Genomic DNA, 12,324 nt, shown 5'->3' with positions numbered 1-12,324 from the left:
AAATGTCCACTGGTCTGATGAAACAAAAATAGAACGGTTTGGCCATAATGGCCATCGTTATGTTTGGAGGAAAAAGGGGGAGGATTGCAAGCCAAAGAACACCATCCCAACCGTGAAGAACGGGGGTAGCAGCATCATGTTGTGGGGGTGCTTTGCTGCAGGAGGGACTGGTGCACTTCACAAAAATAGATGGCATCATGAGGGAGGAGAAGTATGTGGATATATTGAAGCAACATCTCAAGACATCAGCCAGCTTGGTCGCAAGCATACTTCCAAAGTTGTGGCAAAATGGCTTAAGCAAAACTAAGTCACGGTATTGGAGTGGCCATCACAAAGCCCTGACCTCAATCCTATAGCGTGTGCAAACAAGGAGGCCTACAAACCTGACTCAGTTACTCCAGCTCTGTCAGGAGGAATGGGCCAAAATTCACACAAATTATTGTGGGAAGCTTGTGGAAGGCTACCCGAAACGTTTGACCCAAGTTAAACAATTTAACTTCTTATGGCTGGGGGCAGTATTGAGTAGCTTGGATGAAAAGCGTGCCCAGAGTAAACTGCCTGCTACTCAGGCCCAGAAGCTAAGATATGCATATTATTAGTAGATTTGGATAGAAAACACTCGGAAGTTTCTAAAACTGTTTGAATGATGTCTGTGAGTATAACAGAACTCATATGGCAGGCAAAAACCTGAGAAAAATCCAATCAGGAAGTGGGAAATCTGAGGTTTGTAGGTTGACTAATGTGATATTTTGTATCAATATATCCAATATACAGTGTCTATGGGGACATATTGCACTTCCTAAGGCTTCCACTAGATGTCAACAGTATTTATAACATTGTTTGATGCTTCTACTGTGAAGGATGAGGGAATAAGAGCTGATTGAGTCAGGGGTCTGGCAGAGTGCCACGAGCGCACTCAGGCGCGCCCCCGTAAGAGTTAGCTGCGTTCCATTGCCTTTCTACAAAGGAATTCTCCGGTTTAAACATTATTGAAGATTTATGTTAAAAACATCCTAAAGATTGATTCTATACATCATTTGACATGTTTCTACGAACTGTAATGGAATTGTTTTACTTTTCGTCTGGACTAAGTGTGCCTGCTCATCGTGAATTTGGATTTTTTAACTAACCGCGCGAACAAAAAGGAGGTATTTGGACATAAATTATGGACTTTATCGAACAAAACAAACATTTATTGTGGAACTGGGATTCCTGGGAGTGCATTCTGATGAAGATCATCAAAGGTAAGTGAATATTTATAATGCCATTTCTGACTTCTGTTGACTCCACAACATGGCGGGTACCTGTATGGCTTGGTTTTGTGTCTGAGCGCCGTACCATTAACGGGATCTCAGCCATAAGAAGTTTTAAAGGCAACGCTACCAAATACTAATTGAGTGACCCACTGGGAATGTGATGAAAGAAAGCTGAAATAAATCACTCTACTATTATTCTGACATTTCACATTCTTAAAATAAAGTGGTGATCCTAACAGATCTAAAACAGGTTATTTATACTAGGATTAAATGTCAGGAATTGTGAAAAACAGAGTTTAAATATAAATGGCTAAGGTGTATGTAAACTTCCAACTGTACAGGATTCATCTGATGGCATTGTGGAGTTTACCACATCAGTCACTGGCTTCATTAATAAGCGCATCGACAACGTCATCCCCACAGTGACTGTACGTACATACCCCAACCAGAAGACATAGATTACAGGCAACATCCGCACTAGCTAAAGGCTAGAGCTGCCGCTTTCAAGGAGCGGGACTATAACCCGGAAGCTTATAAGAAATCCTGCTATGCCCTCCGATGAACCATCAAACAGGCAAAGCGTCAATACAGGACTAAGATCGAATCGTACTACACCGGTTCTGATGCTCGTCGGATGTTGCAGGGCTTGCAAACCATTACAGACTACAAAGGGAAGCACATCCGAGAGCTGCCCAGTGACACGAGCCTACCAGATGAGCTAAACTACTTCTATGCTCGCTTCGAGGCAAATAACACTGAAACATTCATGAGAGCACCAGATGTTCCGGAAGACAGTGATCATGCTCTCCGCAGTCGATGTGAGTAAGACCTTTAAACAGGTAAACATTCACAAGGCCACAGGGCCAGACGGATTACCAGGACGTGTACGGCGAACATGCGCTGACAAACTGGCAAGTGTCTTTACTGACCTTTTCAACCTCTCCCTGTCCGTGTCTGTAATGCCAACATGTTTTAAGCAGACCACCATAGTCCCTGTGCCCAAGAACACTAAAGTAACCTGCCTAAATGACTACTGATGTCTGTAGCCATGAGGCGCTTTGAAAGGCTGGTCATGGCTCACATCAAGACCATTATCACAGAAACCCTAGACCCACTCCAATTTGCATACCGCACTAACAGTGCAATCTCCATTGCACTCCACACTGCCCTCTCCCACCTGGACAAAATAAACACCCGTGTGAGAATGCTATTCATTGACTACAGCTCAGTGTTCAACACTATAGTGCCCTCAATGCTCATCAATAAGCTAAGGACCCTGGGACTAAACACCTCCCTCTGCAACTGGATCCTGGATTTCCTGATGGGCCGCCCCCAGGTGGTAAGGGTAGGTAACAACACATCCGCCATGCTGATCCTCAACACGGGGGCCCCTCAGGGGTGCATGCTCAGTCCCCTCCTGTACTCCTTGTTCAGTCATGATTGCACGGCCAAGCACGACTCCAAGACCTTCATTACGTTTGCCGATGACACAACAGTAGTAGGCCTGATCACCGACAACGACGAGACAGCCTATAGGGAGGAGGTCAGAGACCTGACCGTGTGGTGCCAGGACAACAACCTCTCCCTCAACGTGATCAAGACAAAGGAGATGATTGCGTACTACAGGAAAAAGAGGGTGGAGCACGCCCCTATTCTCATCGACGGTGCTGTAGTGGAGCAGGTTGAGAGCTTCAAGTTCCTTGGTGTCCACATCAACAAGCTAACATGGTCCAAGCACGCCAAGACAGTCGTGAAGAGGGCACACAAGAGGGCCCTCAGGAGACTGAAAAGATTTGGCATGGTTCCTCAGATCCTCAAAAGGTTCTACAGCTGCACCATTGAGAGCATCCTGCCTGGTTGCATCACTGCCTGGTATGGCAACTGTTCGTCCTCCGACCGCAAGGCACAGTACATCACTGGGGCCAAGCTTCCTGCCATCCAGGACCTCTATACCAGGCGGTGTCAGAGGAAGGCCCTAAAAATGGTCAAAGACTCCAGCCACCCTAGTCATAGACTGTTCTCTCTGCTACCGCACGGCAAGCGGTACAGGAGCGTGAAGTCTAGGTCCAAGAGGCTTCTACACAGCTTCTACCCCCAAGCTATAAGACTCCTAAAGATCTCATTTTTATTTTACCTTTATTTATCTAGGCAAGTCAGATAATTAAGACAAATTCTTATTTTCAATGACGGCCTAGGAACCATGGGTTAACTGCCTTGTTCAGGGGCAGAACAACATATTTTTTACCTTGTCAGCTTGGGGATTCGATCTTGCAACCTTTCGGTTACTAGTCCAACGCTCTAACCACTAGGCTACCTGCCCGAGCAATGGACATTAGACTGGTAGAAATCTGTCCTTCGGTCTGATGATTCCAAATGAGATGTTTGGTTCCAACCGCCATGTACTTGTGAGACGCAGAGTAGGTGAATGGATGATCTCTGCATGTGTGGTTCCCACCATGAAGCATGGAGGTGGTGGTGTGATGGATGGGGGTGCATTGCTGTGACACTATCCGTGATTTATTTAGAATTCAAGGTACACTTCACCAGCATGGCTATCACAGCATTCTGAAGAAACATGCCACCCCATCTGGTTTGCGCTTAGTGGGACTATCATCTGTTTTTCAACAGGACAACGATTCAACACACCTCAAGGCTGTGTAAGGGCTATTTTACCAAAGAGAGTGATGGTGTGCTAAATCAGATGACCTGGCCTCCACAATCACCCGACCTCAACCCAATTGAGATGGTTTGGGATGAGTTGGACCACAGAGTGAAGGAAAAGCAGCCAACAAGTGCTCAGTATATGTGGGAACTCCTTCAAGACTGTTGGAAAAGCATTCCAGGATAAGCTGGTTGGCACAATTCCAAGAACGTGCAAAGTTGTCATCAAGGCAAAGGGTGGCTACTTTGAAGAATCTAAAATATATTTTCATTTAACACTTTTTTGGTTACTACATTATTCCATTTGTTATTTCATAGTTGATGTCTTCACTATTATTCTACAATCTAGAAAACAGTAAAAAAAAAACTAAAAACAAAACCTTGGATGAGTGTGTCCAAACGTTTGACTGGTACTGTATATCTTACCCTCCCAGGGAAGACAAGACACCCTCAATGTCAAGCCCTGGAGGGTATTATTTTAGAAAAAGACCAAAAGTATATTTGGGTGTAATTGTAATGTTGCAATATTTCATAGGCTACCAAGGGTGGCGCACCAACCTCCAGGCAATTCTTAAAGGGGCGGTGTTGTATTTTGAGACAGGCCTACATTGTCTGATGCTCTATGGGAAGAAAGATAGTAATACATGTTATTTGTGTGCTAGGGGGGGGGGGTGTCTTGAGCTTTCGGACAAGTAAAAAACAAATAATCATAATATTTCCTACTTGCTAAAAAAGTTAAGCCTTGATATCTTTCTATATTTTTCTCTCTGCATTGCTGGGAATGGCCATAAGTAAGCATGTCACTATTAGTCTACATCTGTTGTTTACAAAGCATGTGACAAATAAAAAGTGATTGATTATCTATTATTCTAACTCTCAACAGGAAATTGAGATATTGACTGAGTTCCCACAAAAAAATCTATATAAAATATAAATGGTGTAGACTCTTCAGATTTAGATTATATCTGCAGCGCCACTTAGTGGTCGACTGAGGGTAGCCGCTTTGGCTGACTCAAATTTGGTACGTTTGTATGAGACGTGCGTGATGATGTCCTATTTGGCAGCCAGATAACACATTACAATTAAATATTTATCGGAAGTTAAACTAAGGGGCAATAGAAGCCATGCATTTATTTTATGGAACAATGGATTGGTAACACTTCTTTAGCTAGCTACACCCTTGAACACTAGCAACTGAAATACGCCCCGGCGTAACGTTAGTGTTGCTAGCTAACTAGCTACGTCAGTACAAGCTAACAACAACACAAGAGGTTGTACTGATAGGGCCTTGTCAAAAACCAGCCGGCAAAGTATTGCAACACCTCATTCTGAGGGTACGCTGCATTTGGTACATCAATGTCAGAAACGTTACCACATCATGTGCGAGTTAACGTTAGCTAGCTAGTTGACTGTTTTGAGAAAAGCGTTCAACGAGGAACCCGGAAGGACACCACTGATACATGTTTGCCAACTTTCCATTTCAAACAGGGGCCCGATGATAGCCAACTCGCCGTTAATCTAGCCTATTTGCCTGTCAGAGGGTGTACATTACACAATATTTAGCTAACGTTAGCGATGTTACATAGCTATGTAGGTGGCCCGGCATTAGCTTAACAAATTATGGATGGCTTGAAAACTTGAAAGCGACTGACCATTTACAGAAAGTTGACACATCTCACTCACCGGCACTGATCATATTCGTTTCAATGCATTGGTGTTAACAGGGTTTAGTGATGTTAGTTAGCTAACATTAATCAATAACAGTAAGTAAAGAACCCATGTTAACTAGCTAGAGCAAATCATCTTTATAGTTAGCTAATTATCTACCAGTTAGATAGGTACCGACACAATCTAGCTAGTGATTTTCAACATAAAGTCGAGCGTAAATACACCTTCAATATACAAACAATGTACGATAAACACGTAGCTAACGTTAGCTAGCTGTTTTGAAAAGCAATATAGACAAACACTCGCCCAGGCCCAGCAATCGAGGTTCGCTAGTATCGCTAACGCTAGTTCAGGCAAACTGACTACGTTGTCCATATCTCATTGTTTTCTTTATTACTAGGTAACTTACTATCATGGCTGAGTACGCATGTTTAATAGCGCGCTAGCTAGCTACATTATCTGGCAAACGTTACAGTAACTAACTGGCTACAAAACTGCACAGTTGTTAGCTAGGTAACTTGCGTTCTCAAAACATTTTTCACCTATAGAAAAGTGGCAGGACGTCTTGCAACGACCATCACGACTGAACAAATAACGTAAATACTCACTAAATATTTATTCCAGGATGAGCAGGAACATTAGATAATCCTTCAAAAAAATCCAGAATTGGCACGACACTGTAATCGAAAATATCGTCGGAAACAAAACATTTCAGAAATTAACATTAAAATTCAAGATGGCGGCTAGCACAGGAGCGAGGAGAAAGGCGTAGCACTGCCATCCAGAAGAAATAGACCCAAGGAATACTCCAGCCATTCTCGACATTCGGCATCAATCATGTCCAATAGTTTAGGATTAAACAGATATTAAGTCGTTTTGACAATGAAATTAAGTTAACTGATGATTTCGAGAAATAAAACACCATTAATTCCTTACTTTGTAAAAAATTATCGGATGTACACAAAAGTAGTGCTGCATAAACAAACCTCTAAAGCGCTTCCTAAGAATTCAACGACAGTTGATAGGATCTACGCTCTTCTGCAGTCACACTCGGATAGAACGCAAGTGAAGAGCAGCAAATATCGTGCTATAAGTCTATCTGCATAAAGATGGCATGTGAGCACAAAGGACTAATCTATACGGCAATACTACATTGACTCTCACACTTCTCTTTTTTTCCCAAGTACAATTTGAACAGTTGTTCAGAGACCGGTTTACCTATGGCACAAGTTGATGTGCGGTAGCTATATTTCTAAGGTACTTGTAGTTAAATCCATACACGCTAGCAAACGATATATCTAGAAATCTGGCCACAGAGGAGTAATACAGAAATCTGCAATATAAACGACATTATTTGTCTAATCTCAGCTGTAAAGACACCTCTGCTGATGTCATGTTCAAAGCATAACATTTTTAATCATACAAAAAATAAAGAAGCAAACACTACCGGCTGAAAGACTTTCTCTCTCTCACACACACACACACACAACACACACACACACACACCTGGGCCGATTTGGCTACGAATGGGTGAATGGCCCTATCCAGATGAACTTGCAAGACATTCTGCACCAAGTTTCCAAACAAAGCAAGATATTTCAGGGTTGATGTTCTTTCTTATTTGACAGTGTAGATCAGTACCCAAACCTATGTAATTCCATGGTAGTTAGTGTAATGACACATTTGTAACATATACCAGTTTGCAATGTGTCATACACTGACTTTCCAATTGAACATATTTAAATAAATTGCAGTAGCATACACGTTGTGCATTTTCATTTCACGCTTCGCTCTGTTACATTTTTAAAACCATACTCCTTGAGTATGGTGGATGTGGGTGTTCACTGCTTTTTAACTGGGCATTATATCCTTCTTGAGGGGGCATTTATTCAGAGATATTGACAGCTTCTTTGAAAATAGGAAAATATACAGTGCCTTGCAAAACAAAATATTCACATGTTGTGCACAACTCATGTGCTCGACGCACTGCCGTTTTCAACCTGTATATGAGAGAAGAGGACCAAAGTGGATGCAAGCCCTGGTTTATTGTGAAAAAGACTGAAAGTAAAGAAATCTTAACACACACACACACACAACATTGTAGAACATTTGAATAGCAGTTAATGTTTTGTGTTGAAATATTGTTAAAATGTTAAATTGGCTAGTTGACATAATCAGTTACTGGCCCAGTGAGTCACCTGAGTGAGCCATTATTCAGGATAGTGTCTCAAGTTAAGTAAAACATCAATTCAAAAACAAAACAAATGTCAAGAGTGAACATTATTACAAGAGTTAATATGTAAATATAAAACATGTTACATACACAGCAAATCAAATAAAACAATTAAATATACAATACTCCTGAAAAAACTGTCTGTTTCCCATTTAGTCTCCACCATCCTGTTACTTGGATACCTGAGGGTGGAAAGAAAAGAGGACATGTTAAATAAACCAAAGATCTTTCAAATCACAAAAAAAGTAGTTACTAGAGCCTGACCGATACAGTGCCATCAGAAAATATTCAACATTTGGTTGTGTTACAGCCTGAATTCAAAATGAATTACATTTACCCCCCCCCCCCCCCCCCCCCCTCACCCATCGACACACAATACCCCATAGTGACAAAGTGAAAACATGTTTAGAAGTTTTTGCTCATTTATTTAACATGAAATACAGAAATCTAATTTACATATGTATTAACATCTGAGTCAATACTTTGTGGAAGCACGTTTGGAGGCAAATACAGTCGTCTTGGGTATGTCTGTATCAGCTTTGAGTCGTCTTGGGTATGTCTGTATCAGCTTTGAGTCATCTTGGGTATGTCTGTATCAGCTTTGAGTCGTCATGGGTATGTCTGTATCAGCTTTGAATCGTCTTGGGTATGTCTGTATCAGCTTTGAGTCGTCTTGGGTATGTCTGTATCAGCTTTGAGTCGTCATGGGTATGTCTGTATCGGCTTTGAGTCATCTTGGGTATGTCTGTATCAACTTTGAGTCATCTTGGGTATGTCTGTATCAGCTTTGAGTCGTCATGGGTATGTCTGTATCGGCTTTGAGTCGTCATGGGTATGTCTGTATCGGCTTTGAGTCGTCTTGGGTATGTCTGTATCAGCTTTGAGTCGTCTTAGTTATGTCTGTATCAGCTTTGAATCGTCTTGGGGATGTCTGGATCAGCTTTGAGTCGTCTTGGGTATGTCTGTATCAGCTTTGAGTCATCTTGGGTATGTCTGTATCAGCTTTGAGTCATCTTGGGTATGTCTGTATCAGCTTTGAGTCGTCATGGGTATGTCTGTATCGGCTTTGAGTCGTCATGGGTATGTCTGTATCAGCTTTGAGTCGTCTTGGGTATGTCTGTATCGGCTTTGAGTCGTCTTGGGTATGTCTGTATCAACTTTGAGTCATCTTGGGTATGTCTGTATCGGCTTTGAGTCGTCTTGGGTATGTCTGTATCGGCTTTGAGTCGTCTTGGGTATGTCTGTATCAACTTTGAGTCATCTTGGGTATGTCTGTATCGGCTTTGAGTCGTCTTGGGTATGTCTGTATCGGCTTTGAGTCGTCTTGGGTATGTCTGTATCAGCTTTGAGTCATCTTGGGTATGTCTGTATCGGCTTTGAATCGTCTTGGGTATGTCTGTATCAGCTTTGAGTCGTCTTGGGTATGTCTGTATCAGCTTTGCACATCTGGATTTGGAGATTTTCTCCAATTTTTCCTTGCAGATTTTCTCAAGCTCTGTTAAGTTAGATGGGGAGTGGCGGTGAACAGCAATCTTCCAAGTTTTTCCACAGATTTTAAATGGGAATCAAGTCTGGGCTTTGGCTGGGTCACTCAAGGACTTTCACATTCTTGTTCTGAAGCCATTCCAGCATTGCTTTGGCTGTATGCTTGGGGTCATTGTCCTGTTGGAACGTAAATCTTCACCCCAGTCTAAGGTTGTTTGCACTCTGAAGCAGGTTCTCATCACAGATTGTCCTGTATTTGGCTCCATTCATTGTTCCCTCTATCGTTACCAGTCTCCCAGTCCCTGCTGCTGAAAAGCATCCCCCATAGCATGACACTGCCACCACCATGCTTTACAGTAGGGAATGTGTTAGACAGGTGATGATCTGGGCCTGTTTTATTCCAGACACTGATTTACATTCAGGCCAAAAAGTTATATATTTTGTCTCATCAGACCACAGGATCTTTTGCCTTTATGCTCTCAGTCTTTTACAGGCCTTTTTGCAAACTCCAGGTGTGCCTTCATGTGCCTTTTTCTCAAGAGTGGCTTCCGTCTGGCCACTCTCCCATAAAGCCCAGATTGGTGAAGTGCTGTAGAGAATGTTGTCCTTCTGACAGGTTCTCCCATCTCAGCCAAGAAACTCTGTAGATCTGTCAGAGTGGTCACTGGGTTTTTGGAAACCTTTTCAACACTCTAAACATGTTTTATACCCTTCCCCCAGACAGAATTGTGATTAAGCATACAGTATATCTCAGAGCTCTACGGACAGTTCCTTGGACTTCATGGTATAGTTTCTGACATGCACTGTCAACTGTGAGGCTTTATTTACACATACAGAGATGTGTTTCTTTCTCAATCATGTCCATGGCCACATGTAGACTTCAAATCAAGCTGTAGTGACATCCCAAGGATGATCAAAGGAAATTGGATGCAGTTTGGAATGTCATAGCAAAGAGGTGTGTTTACTTATGTAAATGAGATATTTCTGTATTTCATTTTTCAATATATTTGCAACATTTAAAAAAAAAAAAAAACATGTTTTCACTTTGTTATTATAGGGTATTGTGTGTAGATAGATGGATTAGGAGAAAAATACATTACATCCATTTTAAATTGAGGCTGGAACACAAAATGTGTAATAAGTCAAGGGGTATCAGTACTATAACCGATATTGTCCTTTTTAACCGCTATGGGCCGATATTCACTGATAACCGATATTGAATAAATAGAATGAAACAAGGGAATCTCATGCAGATCTGAACACCTGCAGGCATTTTCATGGCATTATTATTGTCACAAAGTGTGAAATTAACATTTGAAGCGTAGTTATTGGACAATCGCTCTTTTGGATGGAAATGTACGAGAATTCAGAGTAGAAAGATGACACCTTTTTCATTTCCCACTCTAAAAACAGTTTATCGGCATCGGTAAGTTTTGACACCCCAAAAATCATAAATCGGACCCCCAAAAAAAACATACGGATCGGGTTCTAGTAGTTACAATCTGAAAACATACGCAGTGTTGTTGACAAATATTGGACCGTTTAATTGGGAAAAACCTATTGAACACACACACACAGATCTATAGGAGATGACAAAAACAAGCAGAACGCTCAGTGGACTCCATGTTGATTACCTTTTAAGCAGAGCCCTGTTCCTCCTTGACCTTGTTCTCCGCCTCCATCTCCTCCACCCCAGCCTGGGTCATCAGGTCACCAATGTTCTTTTCCAGGTCATCGATGCGGCCACTCATCTCATCGAGTACTCTTGTCAAGGAAGTGGGAACAACATTCAGGTACCATGCCTACTATACAAAATATCCCAAACTCCTATCCATAGAACTATGTAGTAGTACCAATCCCTTTGACCCAATCTGTCTGCTTGTTACAGCGGTCCATCAGTAATACAAAGACGATATTAATGTTCTGTCATTTGAAATGTTAGCAAAAGTTGTACATTTCACTGTTAGTCTACAACTGTTGTTTACGAAGCTTGTGACAAATACAAGTGTGATTGATTGATTGATTTACACAATTTCTTCAAACCGGCTGACAAAACCGCCAGGATTGAGTGCATTACATGTATCTGAATGATCAAACCATGCAGTCATTGATATCATGAGACTACGCTTTGAGCAATCCAATTAAATTGTAACATAACACTGTGTCATTCTGAAAGTCTGTCTTTGATAGCATTGAAATTGTGAAAAATAGCATTGAAATTGTAAAGGCAGGATATTTCTTCCAATGATCTGGTCTGACATGGTCTGGAATTTATCCTGCATCTGCTGCAGCAATGTCTGGACCTGAGGAAAATGAGGAGAGGAGGACAGAACATGCTGTAATGTGTGGGTGGACACGTTTATATCCTGTAGCATAGCAGAATCGTAGTGCATGCATGCATACTATTGAACTTTGTGGGCGTTAAGGTGCCTCTGATGCCTACACAACAGGGTGTTGCCTCCACCGCTGATACCATGGAAACCATAAGGATTTGCCGTTTGTCGTCAAAAAACAAAAGTCAAGCTTTACAAGCCGGAACACAATTACATTTAGCCATCTATCACCCATATATCAGTTACATTTCAATAATAATAGCTGTAGCTAGCTAGCTAAACAGGACAAAAACAAAGGTAATGTAGCTAAACAGAATTTGGCTGCAACTATTTCATTGAAAAAAAGTTAATGTTGCTACAAAAACGATTGGGGGAAAAAACAGTTATAGCAGAACTTTAGCCAGTTAGCCAGCCTGCTAGCTAACGCGAGCTAGTTCTCAGGTTTTCAAATGGGATAGGATATGGCAAGGATTTGGGACCGTTAGCTCGGTAATACGACTCACCACCCCAGTCAGGTCCTGTACAGATTTCGGATCCTGGATCTCTGACATTGCACTAAATTCGTGGCGCTGCTCTACGATAAACCACTGGTTTGTCCGAGACGTCTTCTTCCTTCTCTGCAGACGAAGCGAAACAACCGTGAATGACTGAGGGAATTATTTTACACTGGCCTGGGTTGAACCGGGTA

The 12,324-nt window shown here is 41.9% G+C and overlaps 1 protein-coding gene across 2 annotated transcripts; it reads right to left on the bottom strand.

Moving 5' to 3' along the window:
* Positions 1-7,611: 7,611 nt before the first annotated feature.
* Positions 7,612-12,302, bottom strand: LOC129846375 (heat shock factor-binding protein 1-like). 2 transcript variants are annotated; one of them, XM_055914304.1, is made up of 4 exons: positions 12,116-12,302; positions 11,540-11,606; positions 10,938-11,062; positions 7,612-8,000 (listed from the first exon to the last, which is right to left on the bottom strand). In XM_055914304.1, exons 1-3 carry the CDS (start codon positions 12,185-12,187, stop codon positions 10,941-10,943), a joined length of 261 nt encoding a protein of 86 aa, XP_055770279.1. In that variant the 5' UTR covers positions 12,188-12,302; the 3' UTR covers positions 7,612-8,000; positions 10,938-10,940. The 2 variants fall into 2 exon arrangements, with proteins under 2 accessions (XP_055770279.1, XP_055770280.1); XM_055914305.1 differs by having other exon boundaries at positions 12,140-12,295.
* Positions 12,303-12,324: the final 22 nt, after the last annotated feature.

The sequence above is a fragment of the Salvelinus fontinalis genome, unplaced genomic scaffold (genome assembly GCF_029448725.1).
Source record: "Salvelinus fontinalis isolate EN_2023a unplaced genomic scaffold, ASM2944872v1 scaffold_0511, whole genome shotgun sequence".
NCBI classification, from domain to species: domain Eukaryota; kingdom Metazoa; phylum Chordata; class Actinopteri; order Salmoniformes; family Salmonidae; genus Salvelinus; species Salvelinus fontinalis.
Note: the sequence above shows the minus strand (reverse complement) of the source record. Positions and strands in the feature narration are given on the sequence as shown.